Here is a 26239-nt window from a genome sequence, read left to right on the forward strand (position 1 = left end):
AGACATTTAAATTAGACACTGAAGTTTCTGATTTAGGATTAAATCCTCGAATTACCAAAAGAAGTTTAAAATCCTTTTTTCTCTAGTGTTTTCAGATTAGGATAAACAAGTTCAAAGTTAGTTCATGACCCCACTCCATTGTCATCTTCAGTTGGGAGTGGGCAATAGAGCTTATTTATCATTGTAACTTTAGAATCTGATCAAGCTTTTAGTTAATAGTGATAACTAAAAATAAAAATTATTGAGTGCCAGGCACTTTTCTAGGCACTTGACGTGTGTTAATTTAATCCATATCTTTAAATCTTTATCCTCTTATCAGGTGGGGCTTTTAGTCTCCTCATTTTAAAGGTGAAAAAGCTGAAGGACAGAGAGATAAAGTATCTTGTCCAAGGTCGCAAAGCTAGTGTGTTTTGGAGCTTGCGTTTAACAGGCAGTCTGAATTCAAACCTCAAGACACCTCTATCATGACTGACCCTCCTGCTTCCTTACTGTAGCTGTTATACGTTTGCTGGATACATGGGTGAATGAATGACTAAATTACTGGAAACAGATGGGATTGATAATTACTCTTATCCAGGTTAGTAAATCTGATTTTAAAAAGTCTTTCTCCCTGTTAGTGGTTAAGTTTCTTTTCTTTTTCTGAAGGGCACTTTTTTTTTTTTTAATTATTTCAAACAGTAATCCAGCTCCTAAAGTCTTGAAGTTTAAGATGTATTTGGGAATTTGTTTCTTGGTAGCTGGGGAATAGCCAAATGAGCTCTCTTTCTGGTATGGGTCTTGGGGGGGTGGGTCCTCAGTTTGTTAGTGGTGGTAATCCAGAAGGGGAACGTGTTACCTGGGTGGTACAAGAGTGGAACAGTACTGGAACTCCCTGGGAAATGGTAGCACTGTGAGCCACTGGACCAAGGCCAGCTCTGAGTGCCCTGACCTTTAGAAGCCAGGACTCTTGGAGATACCAAGATAACTAAGTGACAAATAAGTAGCAGAAGATGACAGGAGGGACATTATTCTTATGTTTGTGACTTTCTTTTTAGCTGTAACTCTGTGACCTTATGTAGCAGGTATGCAAAATGGTCTATAATTCTTATCTTTGGAGGTGAAATGAGTGTGAAAGGAAATGTTTGCAGGGCTTATAGAAAATTTGACTACTGTGTCTTTACAATGAACAGAATAACTTCATATGATGAAACTAAATTTCCTACTGTAGAAATATTTTTAAAAAGTTTATGTTTAAGGACATAAAAATTGTGCTTGAAAGGTCTCTGTTTTTACCCAGAATAAAGAATATGTAGAGTGTTTTTTAACTCCTGTGGTTTCATCAGTGAATAGGTAACTGAGACATTTCTGCCTCCACTGAGGACCAAGATTCTTTGCTCTTTAACATTACTGACCAATGTGGAATTGGCATATATTTATTTATAAGTTATTAATATTACTTGAGCATAGTCACACTAAATGTGAAAGGAGTGGAGTGAGAGCTGTGTCAGGGTATGTTTTTTTAAACTAAATATGATTATCAATATTTAAACGTGTAATGTTACTATTCTTGCACAGATGATGGATATTGCGTTTTATTTCCCTAAACGTTAATAGGTTTGAACATAGAGTTTATTTGTAGAAGGAAAATAAGAGGAAATTTATAAAAGTGGGTCTTTGAATAGAATAATAATAAACTTATCCATCCTATAAACTGCATTTCGACATGTGTTTCATTAAGAGCAATGTGATTTGAAAAAAAGGCCTGTATGTGAGGAGACTACTGTGGCCCTAGATTTAATTAGAAGATATTTGTAGACGGTTCCTGATTTGAGCTGTCGCTGGCGAAGCACATCCCTGACCTCGCCAAAGAGAATCTAGTAAGATTCACTTTTTGATTTTTAAAGCACAATTATAATCAAATCTTAAAATATGAAGCTCTGAAATGGGTGAATCAAAGCTCTGTCATCAGGAAGAAGATAGAGGAATTTTATATATTTCATACAAAATGCATTTCATACTATTATTTTCTAGTTTTCCTTTTATTTACTTTATTTAGATCATATCTCATGAAAAAAGAGAGTTGAGTTGACTTACTTTAAAGGTCTTTATAATTTTTGACAGTTCTTTTTGCTTGTGTTTTTATAGACCTAAAATTTTTTTTAAAATGGCAAATACACTGGAATTAAGAAATCCAGTGTGAGTGAATGAAAATGTCATTAAAGGGATAGATCAGTGACTTGGAGTTAACAAAGACATTTAAATCAAAGTGGAAAATATGTTTTAAAAAATAAAGCAATCTAGATTGTATGACTTAAAAGTAAAATAATATGTAGGGAATTATATACTAAGAAGAAACACATGAATGTGTTAATAACAGATATTTATATTAAAAAAATCATGGTGAGAATGATTTAATCTCAGACTTCAGGCTCTCTCAGTTAAATTGCTTTTATGCCATCCTCATTTTCAAAATTATTGAAACCTGTATGTGTCAGTTTGTTTTTACATTGCTTGGTCATGGGAGAAAAAACATTTGTGTAAGTTAAGGCTCTTTCATTCATTTATTTCCCCTGTACTTATAAGATATGAACATGTTAGTTCTCTAAAATTGAAAGCACATTGTGTTTATTGGTGAATAAGAAGTTCTTATAGAGTGCTCTATTTTTACAGCTGTGCTTCATGGCATCACGTTCCAAAGAGGTCAGCTGGGCATGACCTCATGGGCATGAATCTTGGGGAGACAATTCTGAAACAGCCACAGGCCTGCAGAGTTGAAAGCCAATGCAGAATGCCCAAATGCTGTAGTTAGGAGGCATCTAGTCTATTAGTGCTTTAATAGGGTTTTTTGGTTTTTTTTTTTTTAAAGTAGAATCTAAATTCAAAACTGAATTCAAAGATAAGAGGACCAAGTAGGGTATACGGCCCAGGAAGATGTAGCTAGTAGGAAGCAGAATTTGCATCCATGAAAACTCTGGGTACTGTTGCAGTTTTAACTCTGAGTTTGCTTAATAGAAAAAATAAATAGGATGGTGAAGAGAAGGGTCGGGGTGGGGGGTGTTGAAGGAAGAAAGTATTGAAAAAGGGAGGAGAGAGACTATTGTGATAGTTTCATTTCAGTACTGATAGTGTTCCTGTTAAAATTATGGAAAAATATTATAGTTTTGAGAATGTGTGTGAAGCTATTTGAGAGACAGAATTTGTTTATCTGATGTACAGACACGATTATTTTGGGGATATTGCTTAGCGTTGTTGCCCTTGGTACAATCATGTCCAAGGTTTGTGGCAGCTGTTGGGTACACATATCATTGGAAGTTGTACATAAGACTCTCATAAAATAAAATAAAATCTGAAATACTAACATTTCCCCATCATTTAGAAAAGATGTGTTACATTCTCTTTTATCATCACTGTTAATGAGAATGAAATTTGTCAATTTGAAGTTCACATGCACTCGTACCTGTTGCCATCTTCTGTGGGTGAGCTTTACAGGGAAGTCATACATGTGGCTTCTGCTGGCTGTTGCTGTGGCCTTCTCAGCACCACACCAAGACATGCACTCAGGAAAATTTGAGGAAAATGTTTTAATAGGGCTGGGATGAGTAAGTGACTCTCATTTTGGAGATGTAACACCAGTACTTTATTTTTCTACTATTAAGCGTATTTTATTTTTCAAATCAAGTAGATTGATCATCTTGGAGAAGGAAGAATTGGTGGCAAAACTGAGAGCATATCACAGATGAAACTGTTACTTAACTTTCACTTACTCATATGATGACGATTAGAATAAGAGTAGGAAAGAAGTTAGCTAATTAGATTTGAAATTTTTAGTGACATAAATTAATAATTTTTTGTGGCAGCATACGTATTAACAGTACCATATTAGAAGAAATATGTTTAAAATCTAGTTTAGCTAAACTAAACTATTGCCTATAATGTTTTTGTATATCCACTGGGTTAGAATAGAAGCTTTTGGAAAATTAAAAAGTACTGTATATAAAGAAAGAATTTGCATTACAGTATGATAGACAATTAAAACACCGTAGCTTCTTTCAACACATATATCATGTTTGCTTACTATTCCTTAAGTTACTTAACAAATATTTATCGAATGTCTGTTTATATGCCAAACACTGTTCTAAGAGCTGGAGATACAGTGGGAACAAGAAAGTCGTGGTTTCAGCCCTTGTGGGGGACACTCATCCATATTAATCCGATAGTCATATGAATGTATAATTACAAACTATGCTTAAGTGCTACTCAGGAGAAGAGTAAGGTGCGAGGAGAGAGGAGAATGGGGCAGCTTTGTCTTTTTGGCGAAGCCCAGGAAAGATCTTCTGAGGAGGGTTGTGTTGAGCCCGGAGTGACTGATGAGAAGACATTAACTAAGTGAAGGGAGTTGGCGGGTTCTGCAGGTGGAGGGAGCAGCTTGCACACTGGCCCGTGATGGGCGGGATCATGGGTCCCATCAAAATCAAAGGAGCACTACTGTGGCTGGAGCACCTTCAAGAGCAAGGGAGGCGAAGGGGGAGAGTCGGTAGGGCCATTCCATGCAGAGCCTTGGTTTAGGATTTTGGTGTTTATCCTAAGACGAATGGAATGGAAAGCCAAAGAAGTTGTTTGAGCATGGAGATGAAAGGGTCAAATTTGCTTTGTGAATATTACTCAGTCTGCTGGGGAACAAATTGGAGGGTGCCAAGAATGGATCTGGAACTAGTCAAGAGGCTATTGCAGTAATCTAGGGAGTGGATTGTTAACATTGGATTAATCCACTGCAGTGGAGCGGTGGAGGTGGAGAATGGGGAAAAGTGGGGAGATTTGAGAAGTTTCCGTGGGGAGAAATAGAGGATTTGTTGGTGGATTGGATGTGGAGAGTGAAGGAGAGGAAATAGCCAAGAATGAATCCTGTGTGTGGCCTGTACACCTGAATGGGCAGAGTTGCCATTCATTGGCCTGAGAGGAGCCCGGTTTCAGGGAGTGGTGATGTTAGTTTTTGGATTTGTTGAGTATAAAGTGGCTTTGAACTATCCATGTGGAGATGTCAAGTAGCCAGTTGCACATGTGGATCTAGAGGAGAGGATAGATTGGAGATAGGAATTTGGGAGCCATCAGCATATAGATGGTAATTGAATTGGGGTAGATGAAAGGATGTAAAGGAGGATATTTAGTGTGAGAAGAAGAGAAGTCTTGGGGCCAACCCTGGAGAATCCCCAACTTTTAAAATCTTGAAACAAGGGAATGAGCCCACCAAGAAGATTAGAAAAGGCTGGCCAGAGAAGAAGAACAACGATAAAGAGAGTCCAGTGTCACAGCCTCAAAGTGAGGAGAGATGTTAGTTTTCCAGGGCTGCTATGACAAAGTACCATAAACGAGGTACCTGAAAATAGCAGAAATCTATTTTCTCACAGCTCTGGATATTAGAAGTCTGAAGTCAAAATGTCAGCAGGGTTGGTTCCTTCTGAGGGCCATGAGGAAGAATATATTCCATGCCTCTCTCCTAGCTTCTGGTTCAGGCCTACAGTCCTTGTGGTTCCTTGGCTGGTAGATACATCACTGCAATATTGGTCTCCATCTTCACATGCTGTTCTCTCTGTATCTCTGTGTCTTCACATGGCATCTTCTCCTAAGAACACTAGTCATACTGGATTAGGGTCCCACTGTACTCCAGTATCACCTCATCTTAACTAATTATATCTGCAACAACTCTATTTCCAAATAAGGTTACATTCTGAGGTACTGGGGTTCGAACTTCAGTATCTTTTTTTTTGTGTGGGGCGGGGCCCCAATTCAAATATAAGCAGATGGACTCTATGTGAGACCTTACAGGGGAGGCAGTGACAATTAAGACAGAGTTCCCATTCTGGTATAATATTTTAGCACAGGTAGTGTTCTTCTGTCCAATGAGGTCCAAATAAAGTGAGTATGGTGGCTGAGATGAATGTGAGGGTGCAATAGAAAGAGGGAGGATAAGATGGGAAAAAAATCTTAGAAGAAATGAAATTTGAATTGGGCCTTGACAGATGGGGTTCAGGATTTAAATTTGCAGACAGTCGAAGTAGAGGGGCCATTATGGGGGAGAAAATCTGCCCAAAGTCTTGATCTAGAAACATGTTCCCAGCCTTTAAAAAGTAGGAATCTGTTATATGTAATTTAACCTCAAAGAGCCATGTACCTACTGGTTCCCCTTTATATGAAGGGATATTAGATGTTTTGTTTGTTGCAAGGAGTCTTGTGGCATGAATAAGGCTGGGTTGTACATTCAGCTGCTTTCGTCAGCAGTTGCTTATTGAGAACTTACTCTGTGCCAGGCACAGTGCCAAGGGCTGGGGATAAATCAGATTTTAATTAGGTATTTCACCATCCCTCCCCACACCTCTGCGTTAACCATCATTCTAACACACAGTTTATGGTTAATAATAGGAGGATTTTATCTTATGACCACATCCATTTTCACAGCCATAAATTTAACTAATAATAATTGTACATCTTACTCAGGGCCAAGCACTATTCTAAATACTAACATTATGTTAACAAATTTAATCTTTACCAAAACCCCTATGAAATAGGTTCTACAATATTTCATAGACGTTAAGGTGCCGTCACTCGTAAGATGGCATTTGATGTATTTCTAAGAAAGAACAGTAAACCCTACAATTAATTGAAAGATGCTCTTGATGATAGTAAGACACCATCTGGCTTCAGAAATGTTGAAATATGAAAACTATGCATATGTCTTAGAATTGGTGGACAACTTAAATTTGATGGCATATGGTAACTGTCGTTAGTTGACAGATGAGGAAATGGAGGCACCGAGAAGGTAAATAGCTTGCCCAGGGTTACACACGGATATGCAGTGATGCCCGGAGTCTAACACAGGGGGCTTAGCCATCCTGCTCCATCGCCTGTACCGCGACTGCAAAATCCAAGCACCTCCCCAGCGCCTTTGTTCATATACTGGGAGCCTGATAGTGTTTCAGGGCCCCAGGTTGACCAGGTTTGGGGGACGTTGTGGCAGAAAAGGTGTGTGCGGAGGTGCAACTTGCTGTTGGCGATTTGGCTAATCAAGCATTTGGCAGGGTGGGGCTTTTGGTTGGCTGCTTTTTATCAATCTAAAATGTTAAAAACGAAGAAAGGCGATAATGATGAGCAGAGAAGATGGGGGTGAAGGTGAGGTGGGGGCAGGAGTGGGTGACTTTCTTGTGGAAAATGATGCGTCTACACGGGTTTGAAGTTTCGCTTCCTCTGTAGGCCACCTTAGCACCCCCTCTAGCCTTTATCTTGATCTCTCCGACTGTCATCACTTGTGCTCTCGCTCTTTTGCCTGGTTTCATTTCCTGTGAAGTTACCTTTCCCCTGGCCTAAGGTGGCCCTGAAGGTATCTTTAGCTTCCACGGCTTGTGGGAAAGTGTCCTGAAAGCTTAATTAAGAACTGGAAACTGAATTAAAGTTGACTAAATAAAACCCTGAGTGGTGAAGTACAAATGTGATAACTTTCCCTTTTTAATTTTTCCATCTTCATAGACACATCCAGTGTGCCCTGATACATGGGTTGCCCCCCGCAACAGGTTTTTTCTTTTTTTTAAATGAGACCTTTAATTAATTAATTCATTCATTTATGTATTTATTTATTGGCTGCGTTGGGTCTTCGTAGCTGTGCGCGGGCTCTCTGTAGTTGCGGCGAGGGGGGGCTACTCTTCGTTGCGGTGTGCGGGCTTCTCATCGCAGTGGCTTCTCTTGTTGCGGAGCATGGGCTCTGGGCGTGCTCAGTAGTTGTGGTTTGCGGGCTCTAGAGCGCAGGCTCAGTGGTTGTGGCGCACGGGCTCAGCTGCTCCGCGGCATGTGGGATCTTCCCAGACCAGGGCTTGAACCTGTGTCCCCTGCATTGGCAGGCAGATTCTCAACCACTGCACCACCAGGGAAGCCCGCCCCAACAGGCTTTTAAAAAATATCAGATATTGTTCATATGTTAGATTATTTGAAACTATCCAAATGATAACAGGAAGGAAATTTACTTTTTTTGTTTTTTAGTGGTCCAGAGGAAGTTCTCAGAGTGAGGGAAGGGGTTCTCATTTGAATCCCAAGGCTTGAGGTTTTGAGGACAGTGTAATTGCATGAATAAGAATCAAACTGATACAAACTTTATTGAAAAAGCTTCTCCTCAGCTATGCTGTCCAATTCCCATAGGGCACTGAGAGCACTGGCTTTGTCACCCTGCACAGGGGTTGGGGCCAGTCTCTGTGCGCTGGCTGATGACACTGACGTAGGGTAGCTGACAGGTAGCCCAGTGCTCCTCTGGTTTATGATATCAGCTCAGTACATTTTCGGACCTACTCCTAAAAGAATTTGATTTTTCTCCTTCTAAATATGCAGCACAAGCAATATTTCCATCTAAGCAGTTACCACTTGGTAATGATTGCAAAACCTTACCATGCTTTAGACCTTTTTCTGTCTTCCTTTCATTTCTATTATGTTCTACCTAGTAGTCTTTTTTTTTTTTTTTTTTTTTTTTTTTTTTTGCGGTACGCGGGCCCCTCCCGTTGCGGAGCACAGGCTCCGGATGCGCAGGCTCAGCGGCCATGGCTCACGGGCCCAGCCGCTCCGCGGCATGTGGGATCTTCCCAGACCGGGGCACGAACCCGTGTCCCCTGCATCAGCAGGCGGACTCTCAACCACGACGCCACCAGGGAAGCCCCTTAGTAGTCTTTTAATTAAGAATATACCTTGTATTTATGGAACTCTTATTGAGCTGGGTTGTGAGAGTGCTCAAGTGACCCCTCTGGTCTGGAGGAGCTCACTGTAGGGGGAATGATGTGCACATAACTATCAAGTTAGGATGAAAACCACCATGAAAAGAGAAGTACGATGAGCAGAAGGGATTAATAGATGTCTGAGGAGCAAGCTATGAATTTCTACTCAAGGCACTTGGACAGGCTTAGTGGAAGGGAACAACACAGTTTGGTCAGTGTTGTTGGCATATGTTTAGAACTAGATGTAAATAACAACTGTTGTTTGTATTGGGATCTGTAGTTGTATTTTTGGAAGGAATGGTACTCTGGAGCAGTGGTGTCCAATGGAACTCTGCAGCGATGGGACTGCCCTATATCTGCACTGGCCACAGGGTAGCTGCTAACCCCATGTGGCTTTGGAGCACTTGAAATGTGGCTGGTGCACCTGAGGGGCTAAATGTTTAATTTTATTTAATGTTAATTTTAAATTAAATTTAAACAGCTACCTGTGGTTATCATATTGGACACTATAGCCAGAGGAAAGATGTGTCTAGCTAACCCAGTATGGCGATTTGGAGTGGTCATTTTGATCACAAATCAAAGAGACTTTGATTATTTTTCAACACAATTTGTCATAAATGCTAGTGCTGCTGGAGCAGTCATGAGATGCTAAAGTACAGTGACTCTTTATTAAGAAATAATGACTGGTTAGTTAAATTAGTCACACACTCGTGTGCATACGTGTATGCTCACATGTGGCCACGTGTTGCACACGTGCATGCACACACACACAAACACACACACACACACATCTTCCCCCTGGCTTCTTGAAATGGAGGGAGGGAGAAACATAATGTTTTTGAATGGCTTGCTGTTTTGAAGGACAGGTGATGAACTAATTACCCTTCTACCTGGGGCAGTGTCAGGCTGGGCGGAGAATCTCTGATGGAAGGAAAGGACCAGTTCTGGAAAGGGCCTCAGATGATTCTTAGTTTCCTCATCTATAGACTGGGCATAACAATACCTCCTCTGTCTGCCTCAAAAGATAATATGTATTTGTAAAAGCTCATTTTCAAGGTTCGCCCAAACAATGTCTAAGGTTTTGCTAACCCTGCATCTGGACATTTCTCTGTGGCAGCAAGAGATATGATGATACGTATTTTCTTCTTGATCTTAAGTGCCCTCTGGCAACCCCTACACCTCTTCAGAGGCTCGCGCTTGAAAATCTCTCCTTTTCAGTTCTGCCCCACGCTTGTCTTGGAAGTCTTCCTTTATGGGTTCCAGTGGTACTCTGCTCAGTCCTGGACTCGGCCCCTCTCAATGTTCGTTTGCCCACCGTACAGCGGAATGCTGCTGGGCCCCCATCAGCTTCCCCTGAATGCTGCGTGTGTCTATTTTAAAGCTTTTTCATTTGTCTGTGTTTTGTCTTCCTGGTCAGAATAGAAGCTTCCTGGGCAGCGACAGCTTTTCAACGTTATTTTTTAAAAACTTTTTAAACTTAATTTTATCCAGTGCTTTGCAGAGGGTGGCACTTGGTAAGTGTGACAGGCTGATAGTGAAATAAGGACTTGGGTCTTTAAGCTCAGCCTGACATCTTCAATGAGCACTCTTTGATTATTCAGATCAGTGGTTCCAAGCTTTATCATGCTCAACAGGCTCCCGAGGTGCTTTAAAAAAGTTCAAGTTCTTAGGCTCTATAAATATGATTCACTAGGTCTGAGGAGGAGCATAGGAAACCTGAATTTTAAGAAGCAAATCAGGCAACTCTGATGCAGGTGATTTGAGGACTACTCTTTGAGAAACATAGTCTATATGTTATGATACCATTTCCAAGTACTCTGCTTAAAGAAACCTTTTCTGACAGCAAATATATTTCTTTTAAGCAGAAGTGTGGGGTTTTTAATGTTTTTGTAATGTTTTTAGAAGGGGTTGGGAGAAGAGGTGGGAAATTTTGTGGGTAGAACATTTGCTTAAACTGTCTTCTCAAACGCCTGTCTGGGTCAATAAGATAATAGAAATATCACATCAGAAAGAACGCCACGATTTCATCAAACCACAGTGATATAAAACGCTTAATAAGCCATCACTTGGAGCTTATTTGTCCTGATTTGAGTCTCAGTTTTCACTGGCTTAGTGATCCAATCTTCTAGAGATGATCAGGAGCTGTACATTAGAGGGAAGGAGAAGAGTGTCACTGGTAAAGGATGGCACACTGATTGCAAGAGTGATAGCGGACAGCCTGAAAGTGAAGAAGGAAATAGACAAACTGTAGAGATCAGACATAAGATCTTAAAAAGGCAAACAAAATGTAGGCCAATGGGGAAGCCGAAGAGTGAAGGAGTAAGCAAATGCCTGCATCTCAGCAGCTTGAGGAGGCATTACTGAGTTACCCCAGTTTACAGTAACTGTTGATCTTTCTTCTTAGAATCTAAGTGCTACCAGGGCTGAGACCATGCTTATCCCATCTGGTACTGCATTTCCAGGGCTTAATGTATTCCTTGTCTTATAGGAGCATCTCCATAAGTGTTTGTGTGTGTGTGCGTGTATAAGATTTGCTACAGTAATCTATGCTCATGATAACGACTCTAGTATTTTTCTAATAAATCAATATAAATAAATATGTAGGTGTTCTGGGTGATCTGTGTTCACGATAATGACCCTGAGAATTTTTTGGCTGAAAGCCAAGTACTTTGAACCTTTTCAATATATATTGTTAAAAAATCTCAAAAATTTTTGGTATGTGAAGGCTTATTTTACATCCTTAGTATATAATTCATTCCTCAGCTCTGTACTCTTTAATATTGTTGACCTTTCCTCTGCCCTGTTCATATTTAAATTGTCTTAAAATGCATAGGGTTTATTTTTCAGATTATAAATGCTCATATATGTAGATACATACTAAAATATTTTGAATCATCAACCAGTGTACACTATACCAATGCCACGTGAACACAGCATATTTTAAAGTCTTCAAAAATATTCAGATAGATTTATGTATATAGATAGAAATCTGTATATACCAATTTGAAGATGTCTCTTTTTATATAGTTAATGCCAAATCATATTTTATATGGCTAATCATCCTTTGATATATCATAATGGTTTCCCTGGATCATGACACATCTATTAAAATTGATATTTTAGCATGCATACTAACTAAGAAAATGCATATTATGTGCTAGGCAAAAACATGGGCTCCATATAGTAGAGAAAACCATATTTAGATCCTTCCGAGATGGTATATCTCCTCTCCAGGTGTTTCTCATTTGTATTTAAACTTGCTCTTTAGTAGGTTTTTGTTAACTGAAAAAGGAAAATCATTTCTTGATATTATATAAAGCAGGTTAAATTGTGCTGGCTTACTTTGTATTTTGTTTCAAAACTGTGCTTTTAATTGGTCATGTAGAATTGGGAATTCATTTTCTCAGAAGGTTGTGTCTTACTGGCAGGAGGAAGAGGTGAAGAGGAAATTCTCTTTTTCCATAAGTACATGTTTGGTCTTAGGCAAAATTTTTTTTTTTTTTTTTTTTTTTTTTTTTTGCGGTACGCGGACCTCTCACTGTTGTGGCCTCTCCCGTTGCGGAGCACAGGCTCCAGACGCGCAGGCTCAGCGGCCATGGCTCACGGGCTCAGCCGCTCTGCGGCATGTGGGATCTTCCCGGACCAGGCCACGAACCCGTGTCCTCTGCATCTGGCAGGCGGACTCTCAACCAGTGCGCCACCAGGGAAGCCCTTAGGCAAAGTTTTGAAATAAGGAGAAGTGTGACTCTGAGAGTGACATCCTGCCACTTAGCACCCTGTCCAACCTAGTGGGCCTGAGGGCATCAGGTTATCAAAATTTAGTCCTACGTTATCTATCACTATATTCCTTTCCAGTCTAAACTACTCCAACATTTCTAGTTCCTGAATCATCTGTTTCCATCCCAACCAAAAGTCCCAGTCAACAGTTATTTAAGTACCTGTCCTGATTTGGGCAATGAGCTTGGAACTGTGTAGAAAGAAAGGTGAATCCTATGCTATTTACATTTTCAGGGAGTATACATAAAATCTAGGATTGCTTATAAGACATGCATAACTAACTCATTATACTGGAAGACAGAATATGCATAAAAGAGGCATAAACCAAATGAAATGAAAGTTCAAAGAAAAAGATTACAACCAATTGTAGGAACTGGGAAAGGTTTTATGGACTTTGAAGAATGTTTAGCATCTTAAAAGCAGAGATGCGGTTGAGAGATGGCATTCCAGGTGGAGAGAATGTTACAGATGAAAGTAGGAGCACCCCATATGGCTGCCTAAGAGTTGAATATTGCTAAACTTTTGAAGGCAGCATTCACATAGACTGTGATATAAATGGTGCCCCCTGTAGTTGTTCAGCATGGTGGCCGTGAGTGAAAGCCAGGAGGCAAGAAGTGTGCAAGGATAGGATCAGAGAATCATAAGGAGTATAGCCTGGACCATATTGTGATGGATCTTTAATGAAAGAGTGAAGTTGTTTTACCCCTTTCACTGTGAGCTAAAAGGTCTTAAAACCTTCTCAAACTCTAAGATTCTATGATTTCTCTAATTCAGTTGGTAAGAGGGGCTGAGGAAGATTTTTGAGCAATGGAGTGGCTCAAATTTTCAGAAGATGAGTATATATATATATATATATATATATATATATGGTGAAATGAATTGAGAAGTTACTAGACTTCAGATGTGCATAAAGTGATTCTGCCATCTAAGTGATGCTGGAGTAATACATCAAACTGGGGCTCTGAGGGGTCACAAGATTATTCCCAAACCAGCCCACCCTTACTTTGATACATCTTTACTTCTTCCATATCACACTAAGACTTCATTTTTTTTTTTTTTTTTCCGGTACACGGGCCTCTCACTGTTGTGGCCTCTCCCGTTGCGGAGCACAGGCTCCGGACGCGCAGGCTTAGTGGCCATGGCTCACGGGCCCAGCCGCTCCGCGGCATGTGGGATCTTCCCAGACCGGGGCACGAACCTGTGTCCCCTGCATCGGCAGGCGGACTCTCAATCACTGGGCAACCAGGGAAGCCCAAGACTTCAGTTTTTTGATCTCTTATTTGGCATCCTTATTAATAAGCTTTGCTAGACTTTCAACTTCAGTATTTCTTTCACCGTTTATGTCTTGTCTTAGCTTTCTGTATATCATGTACCTTCTGCCTGCACGTTTGGAGATAGACCTTTCTGAGTTGGTCCTAGGCTTGGACTCTGTCCTGTGAACTGCCTTAGTGGGCAGCCTCTTGATCACAGCTGTTTGTTTCTGGATTTCAATTCCCTTCTTTAGCTCCAGCTCTGTGAATCAGGAGCCCGAGAAGGAGGCCTGTTATTAGGCTGTTGGAATAGGATAGGGACAGAGTCATCAGGCTTAAACTACAGGAGTGAACGCGGAAAGTAATTCATTAATTCATCAAATGTTTATTGAGCCCTCTTGAGGGTAAGCACGGGCCTTGTGTGGCTTCCCTGGCTGGTCCTGCTTTCATTTCTTTGACCCTTCCTCCCTTCCAATGCTCTAAGAAGTTTAAGATTTTTTTCACAACAGCTGAGTCTCTCTGGGAGTATCAGCAAGACCTCTGGTAGTGTTAGAAGGAAACAACCCGGGGACAGCAGCAGCTGGTTTTATTTTTGGTTTTCCTCAGTCAGGTGTTTGTAAGTTGAGAACTGCCTGTATTCAAACAACATGATTTGGTAGCATGTCATGAACTCCCGTAGAAATAATGGATGTGGTACAGTTAAAAGGATAACAATGAGCCATTCCTAACGTCACAAGCTATACAGTAAATGTTTAAAGACCTGGGTGTGGATTAATGGCTCTGAGGACACGGATATGCTACGGATCCTTCACAGTCTCATTTTGTGTAAAATTTGAGTCTTGCTTTGGGTACAGAGATCCGGCCGTGGGTGAACTTGCCTGAGGAATAGTCATTGTCTCATGGTAGGTACTGGTTGATGCATTTGGGAGATTTTATTTAGGAACTCATTAGATTACTGCATTCATTTGTTCTAGTCAAGTTTTAAATTTTATCCCTCATGCACTATTATGAAACAAATAAATAAAAGATATAACTATCCAATCACCTTTTACAATCTATCGATCTGATTTTTAATTTTTCCTTGTATACTCCTGATCTTTGCTCATAGCCCCACATTTGAAATGGTTATAATCATGATATGGATATAGCCCTTATTTTCAAAATCATATTTTCATAAACACTTTCCATTTTGCTAATTTCTGTACTCTAATTTTTTTTTTTTTTTTTTTTGCGGTACACGGGCCTCTTACTGTTGTGGCCTCTCCCGTTGCAGAGCACAGGCTCCGGACGCGCAGGCTCAGCGGCCATGGCTCACGGGCCCAGCCGCTCCGCGGCATATGGGATCTTCCTGGTCCTTCTCATTTTCATCATAACAGTACCAAAGTGAAAATCTTCCCTGACTTGTTGTTTTGGTTTGTATTTCTTTAATAATTAGTGAGCTTCCTTTTTAATTATATTTCTTCTCTGAATTGGCTTGTCATATTTTCTACTTTATTTCCTAGCTATTTTTTTGTTTGTTTTTTTTTTTTGCAGTACGCGGGCCTCTCACTGTTGTGGCCTCTCCCGTGGCGGAGCACAGGCTCCGGACGCGCAGGCTCAGTGGCCATGGCTCACGGGCCCAGCTGCTCCGCAGCATGTGGGATCCTCCCGGACCGGGGCACGAACCCGTGTCCCCTGCATCGGCAGGAGGACTCTCAACCACTGCGCCACCAGGGAAGCCCCTAGCTATTTTTGAAAAATAAATTTCTATGAGCTGTTTACATATTATAAATATTCTTTTTTGTGTGTGTGTCAACAACTTTTATTACCACTTACATATTTCATAGGAAAGGCAATGTAGCAATCAAGTCAGAGTGGTGTAAAAATGCAGGTCGGCCCGTGTTCCTCCATTGACACCCGGGGCAGGTTCTCCGCGACATCAGGCACAGCAGTTGCACTTGTCCCAGGCCCCTTTGCAGACGCAGCTCTGGGCACACTTGGCACAGCCCACGGGGCAGCAGGAGCAGCAGCTCTTCTTGCAGGAGGTGCATCTGCAGGCTTTGCAGGTGCAGGAGCCAGCGCAGCTGCAGGAGCCGCCAGTGGGGCAGGAGCACTTGGAGTCCATCTGGAGGAGAAGTGAGGCCCAAGGTCCAAAGCAAGGGGCAAAGCTGCTTCACGGGTCTGGTGGGGGCCGTGTATATAAATATTAATTCTTATTACTTTTACTTGGTTCTAATATTTCTCAATGGGATTTAATTTTGTTTTGTTATTTTGTAAGTTTAACAATTTTAGCTTAGTTTTATCTGCTGTATCTATTTCTGATTAGTATTTGATGAATGCTTTCAAAGTTTTTTAAAAATTATAGTCATAAAGGTAGTGCAGTTCTCTGCTTATTATTCATGTTGCTTCTTGGTCTACTGTCAAGTGTATTGGATTCTTAAAGACATGTATATTCTAGAATCATGGAACGATCAAGCCAGAGGGAAATTATCAGCTTATATTTTTAATATTTAGACGATCTAACAAATAATATTTCCCGTATCTACAGATAAATGTAGATTTCCAGATGAGAGTTTAGAAAGCAGATGAAAATTACATTTAAGACCTGAATACAGTGAAGCTGGTTGGTAAATTAAGAAATATATTTAACTTCAGGGTTTAATGACAAAAAATTGTATCATGTTTATAAAACACTTTAAAAACACTGTTTGAAAATCAATTTTTCCATGTGTTTTTGAGCATTTATGACACTGCTTTCCAGTGTCCTAATTTTAAAATTTAAATATAATTTCAGAAATGTGGCTTCAAATCATTGGTCATTTGCAAAAATAACTTTAGTGGCCTCTTATTGATTACCTAAACTGTGTCTTGTTGTTGGTTTTCTTCTTTTGAGGCTCAGATTCTATTATGTAACTGGGGTATACTTTTGGAATTTATAAAGCACTTCAACATTTTTTTTATTGGTTTAATTGACCTTATAATCATTTAAAAAAACCTCAGTTACCTGATAAATATTTAGTTTATTGGTAATAGTTGAGCAGTTTTATTTTTCAACTGATTTAGAAATAGGTGTCCAATATATCTTCCAGTATTTCATTACAGGGAGGAAGAATTTAAAAAGCTAATGAAAGGTTGTTTCCTTTAAGTAATTTTAGAAGAGAAATTGCTATATCAAAAATATAAATGGGGCTTCCCTGGTGGCGCAGTGGTGGAGAGTCCACCTGCCGATGCAGGGGACACGGGTTCGTGCCCCAGTCAGGGAAGATCCCACATGCCGCGGAGTGGCTGGGCCCGTGAGCCATGGCCACTGAGCCTGCGCGTCCGGAGCCTGTGCTCCGCAACGGGAGAGGCCACAGCAGTGAGAGGCCCTCATACCGGAAAAAAAAAAAAAAAGGGTAAACAGAATCATCAGAACAGTAGTTAGGTTGGTTTTAATACATCACAGAGAAGGAGGAGTCATTCCAGTTGTGTGCTTATGACATATCAGCATACTCTTACTCTGGGTCAATAGATACGATAACCACAGTTTGCTCATGGTTACTGAACTGATAAATTATGGTGTGGGTTGTGAAATTGAACCAATTCAATTAGGAAGGCTCAGAATGAAGTTTGAGGCAAGTTAGGATTGACAGATGAGAACAAATGAATAATAAACTGTTCTTACAGACTATTATAGGTTCGGTTTTACATTTTTAATATCTTCAGTATTGGTAAAGATGTTCTTGCATGTGGGACTTTTCTTTTGAGGGGTAAAAAAGGGCAATTTATCTTCTTTGATCACATGATCAACTTCATTGAGCTGCTTTATTTTCACTCAGAAAGAGGATAGGAACTAATATCCATAATATGTTACTGTTTAGACCTAAGTACACTAAAGGGAAATTTGTCAGTTCTGATAGTGTTTGGAATGGAGTATGACATTCATCTCTGATTCTGCACCTACTGTGTTTTCTCATAGGTTTTATTTTTTCATTTCAAGTTTGCTGTCCCACTGCTCATGCTGAACAACGGACTTACAGAATCATATCTAATATATTATTGAAGGAAAGTATATGTGACACTGCGACCTTTTGACTCTCGTATTGTTTTCAAATGTTATTTACTAAGTTTTCCATGAAATGATTTTTAAGGAGAATCAAAGGGATTCTCTGGCATAAAAAGGATTGATAAATCATATTTGGGAATGATGTTATAATGATTTCCGTTATAACAAATGGAAAACAAAACAAATGGAAAACAAAAGAACATGTGTCTTCAAACTCATCTACTTCCTACTCATCTATTTCCTACTTCCTCATTTGGAGGTTCTTGTCAAATATACTAGTTGAAATCCAGGCAGGGCGAATTGATATTGTAAGTCTTAAAAGTACAAGAAGCTCATGTTTTGTATTGATACAAGCTCTTGTATTTATATTTAGTCTTCAGTGAGTGAGCTTGTACATCTTGCTCAGTTTTTGTCTCTGTCCTCATTCCCCAATGCCAGGCCGCCATTCTGTCTCCTTATAATATAACAAAATGACCAATCAGTGTTAGGACGCTTTGAGTGAAAGAGATGCTCAGAGACTCATTTAAGCAGCAAATTGTCACAGAGATGTGGTTTAGTTTTGGCTATTGTTTACTCTATTTTGGTGGAATAATCAGCAAGAAAACAAGAGAGGAGTGGAATAGATGCAAGAGAGGAATATTGTGGACTTTAAGAAGGCATTGTTGGTTGATAACACTTTCTTGAAAAACGAGCCCCAAAGTGTACTCCCATAGTGGCGATTTCATTTGTTTTGTTCTCTTAATTGATATCGGATATCAGAATCAGTATGGGAATAAAAGGGAATCACTTGAGTTATCTGCCCGAGTATGGAGACTCCATATAAGTGAAGTCTCTGAGTCTAGATACTCTATACAAAGGAAGCACTATGTTTTATTTCAGAATTTCTTGAATTTACTCTTGACAAGAATGCCCCTGAGCCTGTAAATTATTATCATTGTTGTTACTAAGTGGCATAGATGAGAGACTGAATGTAGTAAATAATCATTTAAATTATATATTCAATCCACAGCAAGGGTGGATCTATTAAAAGTGTTTTCTGGGGCTTCCCTGGTGGCTCAGTGGTTGAGAATCTGCCTGCCAATGCAGGGGACACGGGTTTGAGCCCTGGTCTGGGAAGATCCCACATGCCGCGGAGCAACTAGGCCCGTGAGCCACAATTACTGAGCCTGCGCGTCTGGATCCTGTGCTCCGCAACAAGAGAGCCCGCGATAGTGCGAGGCCCGCGCACCGCAATGAAGAGTGGCCCCCACTTGCCACAACTAGAGAAAGCCCTTGCACAGAAACGAAGACCCAACACGGCCATAAATAAAATAAATAAATAAAATTAAAAAAAAAAAAGAATGATCCATGCTTTAAAAAAAAAAAAAAAGTGTTTTCTGGCCTGAAAAAATATTATATTTTCACATCATTGTTTGCATTGCCTTCAAAGGATGATTACAGCATTTGTTCAGGGTATAGTGTTTATGGTTCAACAGCCCAAAGTCTTAAATCTTGTGCCTGGGTAGATGCTGTGTTGTACAGTAGTAATTCTGTAAATTATTTACAATAAAGGGGAAAACACTGGAGAAAACATCTATCTGTGTACTGCTCCCAGTTTTACAACAAGGGAATACTGTTAAAGTTCCAGAGTAGCTTCAGTAGTTCAGTAGTTGAGCTTTTCCATCCCCCTCCCCGCTCTCCAACATCCTGTTTAATCACAAATATTTATCATTTTATTCATTGGTTCTCCACCCGCCTTGTGGGCTGTTGTGCTTGCTGTCACCCGGCCAAGAGGCTGGGGAATGCCTGTCCACAAACAGCATGGGGTGTCTGGCTAGGGTGCTCACCAGGTCCTGTAACTGGCTAACACTGAATTGTCATCACTGTTGTGCCATTGAAATCCATGTAGAGTCAGCCTATTTAAATAATTACCAGAATCACCAATAGCAGGCATGTTGCTGCTAGTCATAGTGAAAATATACATACTATTTGTGGTGAGAAAAAAACTGAAGTCTACAGCGTTTGGAGATGTCATTCTGATGTGTTATGGAAGCATTAAAATTAAAGAAAAAGAAAAATGACTATTTAAACAAAATTACTGCCTAAAAACGCTAGTCTGTTTGACTGCTTGGTTAACAGTTTAAAAGACTTGTCTGGTTTTCCTGAAAAGTCCATTTAGTATTAACTGGCTACTCACTTTTAAAATATTAAATGTAAATGAACACAAAATACAATATGATAGATAATAACATACATAGCATACCGCGGCATACCCCGCTTGTTTCAGAAGGGATGGATAGTTTTGAAGAGTATTGGCCAGGAATTTTGTAGACTGGAGTTATGGGTTTTGGGGAAGAAGACCAGAGAAGGTGCCCTTCTCATTGCATTATATTATGGGGTGTGTCCTGTCAACATAACTGATCACCGTGATATTAACCTTGATCACTTGGTTAAGGTAGAGTCTGCTAGGGTTTCCACTGTAAAGCTACTACTTTTCTCTTTCCATGTTCTGTTCATTGGAAGTCAGCCCACACTTAAAGGGAGAATAATTAAGCTTTACCCCTTGGAGGGAGGGAGTATCTACATGATTTATTTATTTTGGTATGGACTCATAAATATTTATTATTTTATTCTTTCGGTTATCATCCAGTGCTAATCACTCTTTATTTTTGTTGCTCATAAGCTTATTTTAAACTTTTTAAATTGTATTTTGCTTAGCCATCTGGTATTCTGTGTAGCTTGGTGCCTCATGTATCACCCGCCTTTTTGGCCTGTCCCACCTCCACGTGTTTATGTTCTTTCTTCAAACCAAGAGATTTGGTTTTGCAGCTTTGGTTAGCACTTAAGGTCATTTTCATAGTCAAGTCTTAATGTACGCGCTGTGGGAGGAGAAGTCATAACACAAAACTTCTTGTCAGCAGGTTGGCGAACTTACCTGAGAAATTGAGACTCGAGATTGTGAGAATGTGTGACTAGGACCGAAAGCAGATTTCCAGGTAGGAAATCAAAATGATTTTCTTTAACTCCTTTGCACTTGACTTTGTAGAACTCAAATCACCATTTCTTGTGAGATGCAAAATTCCAAAAGGAGGGGTGGCATAAATATTGGGGTTGCATTAGCAAATCACGTTGTGTTCCTCTTTTAGATTCTTTTTAAGATTCTTTTATTTGATTTTTAAACAGTAAGGTAATAGCTGAGCTTTGAAATGAAACCCAAGGGGAGCTTGCAGAAGTCTATCTGTATTTGCAAAATTATGATAGATATGATTTTGAACGTTGAGGCCTATTGAGAAGTACCCATCAGAGTAGAAATAATATTCAGATTTTTCATGTCAGAAAACAGCTGTGGTTACAGGATGTTTTATGTGTTTCACAGAATATTTACTAAATACGGATTGATTTCTATTTGGCATTTCTCATCAACTCCCTTAAGATGTGATAAGGTCATAAACTCTGTTAGAAAGGAGGGGCTCAGGGAGAGGAAGCTCCCAGATTGCATATGTGCTCGAGTTTCTGCATACTAATGTTACCAAAACAAGCATCAGTTTGCCACTGTGGCAGTCTTACAAAGAGTAAGTTAAAAAAAAATCGAGCTCATATGAACACGAAGACAAGCAACTGAAAATCTGCAATACAACTAGAGTTAACATCATGCAGTGATTCTTACCTTTGCTGTTGGAAGTATAAAAGCAGCGTGATCCCTCCAGCTAAATTACAGAGATTTCAACTCCATGGGAACATGAAGAACCTATCTGTCAGAGGGTGTGTGTACACAAATGCTTTCAAAGCACGGGGGTGGGAATGAGTTTGGGGCGGGCACGGTGGCCGGGGCACGGAGACCAACCCTCCAAGTCTTGCCCACGCATTTTTATGTCTGTATTATAATAAGGCCTTTGTGCAAGGAGGCTAGATAGAACTTCATGTCCGCTGCCCTCTGGACTTTTACATGATCTAGCTGCCATCACCCACCTCCCTTGTCTCTTCAGAAAGGAGGCAAGAAAAGGCAATTAAAGAATACTGCTGGGAGGGAAATGCTCCTCCCCCTTTTTCTTTTTGGAATGTCAACAGAGTTACGGCTTTTCTGTGTGTCTCTAGGGGTAGTTGGCTGCTTCTGTCCACCGTCGTTTTCTAGGGAGAGCCTTTGAATTGCAGTCTTCACATAGTGGGGGGCTCCTGAAAGCTGTAATCAGCTTCCTCCTTTGTGGGGAGGAGTGCTTTCTGGTGGTCATCTGGTGTCCTGCCTTCTACTTAAGGCACTGGGGATGGCGTGGAGTGATTGGTGAATTAAGTATCCCTGCCCACCATTACTTGGCCTCTGTCTCAACTCTGAAACTTCAAATCCCTTATCGAACTGTGCCTCACAGCCACGCTCATCTCCGTCAATCCCACCAATCCTTTGGTTAGTTTCTCCACTTGAAGAGATAACTTCATAACCCGACTATTTATTATTTGTCCATGTCCCTGTCCTGTATTTTGGGAATGACAGAAAAGTCTGGAAAATGTTTATTTTTGCTGTGCTTCAGTTTAGCTGATCCATGGGATAAATCAAATGTCCTGCTCTATCTTGGTTAGCTCTGAGAATAATCTCTAATAAGTCTTAGACCATTTTTGTACCACTTAAAATTTGAGGTTGAGTTTGGACGGCTCTCTGCACCAGGTTCAGAGATACAAATCTTTACTCTTTTCCTTTCACTCCTAAAGGTTATGCCTGCCCAACCTCATGGATGGCTCTGTGGTGGTAGAAGGAAATTATTGATGAGAGGCCTGAGGACTTTATGTGCCTGAGGGCATAATAGCTAAATGTTTTCAACTTACACTTTGGGCCACACTCATCATTTCTTCACCCAAAGAAATGATCTATTTCCCCCATTGTTTCTGCTTGAAACATTCTTTCTGGCTTTACTCTTAAAAATAAATGATCTGCAACTAAGATGACATATACCCACATACCATCAGTTTCATTTATTAATTAATTTATGACTTTACTATTTTTGACTTACTTTTGTGTGCTGGCCTGAGCAGCCGAAACACAACTGGTAAGTGTCTGAGCTAACGTTCTAGAAGTAAAGTGCAGACTGCAAAATATTGCAATGCGTTGAAATGGGCTGTAAGAGAAAATACACAAAGCCTAGCTGTGACATAACAGGGAATCAAGTTCTGCTGGGGACCTGACAGAGGAGAAAATTCTAGAGCTGCATCTCACAAGCTGCATGGCAGTCTGTCTAGAAGGCAGCACAAGGAAGGGCATTCCAGGAAGACAGAGCCCTGGCATGCAAAGAACCAAAGACATAAAACCAACAAGTAAATCTTCATATGGCTGGATGACAGGGTATAGGGAGAGGATGGATGTCACGAGGGAAGGATCTGGAATGCTCGGCAGGAACCAGGTCAGGGAAGGTATGCCATGCTTTATGTTGGAGCTCTATCCTGTAGGCAAGGAGAAGAGACACGTTCAGATTTGCGTTTTACCAGGAGCTCTCAGGCCGCATCACGAGAATGAATTAGCGGGACCCAAGCCTGCACTGAAAGACATAGCTTGCAGACAGTTACAGTAATCTTCAAAAGGAACAACTGGAGGCCTGAACTTATGCTGGGATATTCAGAATAGTGAGCACAGGATGGATTTGCAAGTCTGGGAAACAGTACTAGTGAGTGAGTGAGTCAGTGTGAAGGATGAGGGAAAGAGAAGGCAGTTCTCAGGACTGTAACTGGACCACAAGGTGAATAGCGATGACATTGCCCGGGATGAGAAATACAGGAAGATGAGCAGGCCTTTGAGACAAGCAGTGACCTGCATTTTAAACTTGTTCTATCTATCGTCATGTGTGGTCTATGGAAGGATCGCTGATTTGGGGATCAGAAAGAACCTGAGTTTCAATTTTACTTCTCCAATTTATCACCTGTGTAGTTTTAGGTAAGTTACGTAACCTCTGGGGTCCTTAAGTTTCCTTGTTGTTAAGTGGGCGCTAGTAGTTACTAGCTTGAAGCCCATTGGTGAGGGAGAAGAGAGATAATCTATGTAAAGCTCCTGACTCAAAGCCAGTTTTTAAATAAAGGGCAGATCATTATCTCTGCTGTGGTCTGTAGGCAGATCTTGAAACCTGGAGCCTAGAGGGGAGGCTGAAAATGCCGTCTTCAGAGTCAAAAGCATAGGGAAGAACAGAATTTATCAGGGGCCAAGGCAGCCTGCCCATTCATTCGTCCAGAATCAGTTGTTCAGAGCTGGTGTGTGTCAAGTTCTGTGCAAGAACTAGGGAAGTTAAGACGAAAAAGACTGTCTCTGGCCTCAAGGATCTTAGAGCCTATAAGGGTGACACAGGGAAGGGAATCAAGAGTGTTTTGAATAAGAAGAGGATCAGGGCAAATCAATATATCCAGATTTTAAAAGTTGTGTAGGGCTTCCCTGGTGGCGCAGTGGTTGAGAACCTGCCTGCTAATGCAGGGGACACGGGTTCGAGCCCTGGTCTGGGAGGATCCCACATGCTGCGGAGCAACTAGGCCTGTGAGCCACAGCTACTGAGCCTGCGCGTCTGGAGCCTGTGCTCCGCAACAAGAGGGGCCGCAATGCTGAGAGGGCCGTGCACCGTGATGAAGAGTGGCCCCCGCCTCGCTGCAGCTAGAGAAAGCTCTCGCACAGAAACGAAGACCCAACACAGCCAAAAATAAATAAAAAAAAAAGTTGTGTAACATAACATATATTCATAAAAAGACATATACAGTTGGATGAATTTTCATGAACTAAAGAGCAGATCAAAAAACAGGACATTATTAGCATTGCAAGAGCACTTCTCTTGTCCTTTTCCAGCACAAGGGTAACTACTATCATATAGATTTTGCCAACTTTTGTACCTTACATGTATGGAATCCTACCATACGCTGTGTTCTCTTTTGTTTCTGGCTTCTTTCAGTTACCAGTACGTTAGCAAGATTCATTCATGTTTCGGGATGTAACAATCATTGTCTCGTTGTATGGAATCCCACTGTATGAATTTACTACAATTTATTCATTCTACTATTAATGAATTTGGGTTTTGTTTTTGGCTATTACAGATAATGCTTGTGTGAATATCTTAGTACATATCTGTTGGGTGTATACCTAGGGGTGGAATTGCTGCATCTCAGGGCTTGTACATATTTAGTGTTAGTAGTTAACAACCACACACTTTTTCAAAGTGGATGTGCCCATTTATACTCCTTTCAACAATACCTGAGGGTCCTAATTGCCCCCACCCTGCTGTGGTATTTTCATCTTTCTCATTTTGACCATTTTCATGGTTATGTAGTGGTATAGCCTTGTAGTATTAGTTTTCATTTCTCTGATGATTAATGAAGTTGAGCCCCTTTTCATAAGTTTTTGGCTGTTTTATGCTCTCTTTTATAAAGTGCCTGTTGAAATATTTCATTCACTTTTCTATTGAACTTTCTGCCTTTTTGAAGCATCAATTTTAAACAATGAGAATTATTTACAAAGGACCTACCAAGAGCTATTCTAGCAGGGGGATCAGAGGAGAGGACAGTAGAGTCATACTTTTGCCCTCATAATCTTGACCAGTCTTTCCAAAAGGTTGGCTGGGCACAGGAGGAGTGAGATGATGGACAGATAGAGGTGGGACCCAGAGAGCATTTTTGCATAGATGTGAACCTATGTATGTGTGCTACCAATATAGAGCCCCTGGAGAGGGAAAGGTGGTTGATATAAAGGAAAGGTGATCATTGATTGAGCAGAATGCTGGAGCAGCCAGAGTGCTCTTTTTTTTTTTCGTTTCATTTTTTTTACATATTTATTGGAGTATAATTGCTTTACAATGGTGTGTTAGTTTCTGCTTTATAACAAAGTAAATCAGCTATACATATACATACATCCCCATATCCCCTCCCTCTTGAGCCTCCCTCCCCTCCCTCTTTTTTTTTTTTTTTTTTAAACATCTTTATTGGGGTATAATTGCTTTACAATGGTGTGTTAGTTTCTGCTTTATAACAAAGTGAATCAGTTATACATATGTTCCCATATGTCTTCCCTCTTGCGTCTCCCTCCCTCCCACTCTCCCTATCCCACCCCTCCAGGCTGTCACAAAGCACCAAGCTAATATCCTGTGCCTGGCGGCTGCTTCCCGCTAGCTATCTACCTTACTACATTTGTTAGTGTGTATATGTCCATGACCCAGAGTGCTCTTAACTCCAGGAAGGGCTGATTGGGGCAGAAGGAGGGGAGGATAGGGAGGTGTGCTACTAAGTTTATGGGCAGAAACTGTACGTGGATGAAATTTTTCCTTGACAAACTCATTATTTTATTTTACTTAAAATTTATTATTTATTACTATTTTTATTTTATATACAATTTCTAAAGGTTATACTCCATTTACAGTTTTTACAAAATATTGTGTTGTACAGTACATTCTTGTAGCCTATCTTACGCCTAGTAGTTTGTACCTTGCGGTACGCGGGCCTCTCACTGTTGTGGCCTCTCCCGTTGCGGAGCACAGGCT

General features: G+C 40.5%; 2 protein-coding genes across 7 annotated transcripts in view; one reads left to right on the forward strand and one right to left on the reverse strand.

Annotated features, from left to right (window-relative positions):
- The window catches only part of HIVEP2 (HIVEP zinc finger 2), a 193762-nt gene that overhangs the window by 25290 nt on the left and 142233 nt on the right, over nucleotides 1-26239 (forward strand). For 3 of the 6 annotated variants that reach the window (XM_032650706.1, XM_032650703.1, XM_032650708.1), the window contains exon 2: nucleotides 20675-20749. The exons of 2 other annotated variants lie outside the window; for them this stretch is intronic. The gene's annotated coding sequence lies outside the window, so the exon portion shown is untranslated. Of the gene's footprint in view, nucleotides 1-20671; nucleotides 20750-26239 lie in introns of all 6 variants that reach the window. One more of the 6 variants, XM_032650705.1, reaches the window with a different exon arrangement.
- Nucleotides 15539-16196, reverse strand: LOC116763234 (metallothionein-1E-like). The gene has a single exon (XM_032650712.1). It carries the CDS (start codon nucleotides 15852-15854, stop codon nucleotides 15669-15671), a length of 186 nt encoding a protein of 61 aa, XP_032506603.1. The 5' UTR covers nucleotides 15855-16196; the 3' UTR covers nucleotides 15539-15668.

The sequence above is a fragment of the Phocoena sinus genome, chromosome 12 (assembly GCF_008692025.1).
Source record: "Phocoena sinus isolate mPhoSin1 chromosome 12, mPhoSin1.pri, whole genome shotgun sequence".
Classification (NCBI taxonomy): Eukaryota; Metazoa; Chordata; class Mammalia; order Artiodactyla; family Phocoenidae; genus Phocoena; species Phocoena sinus.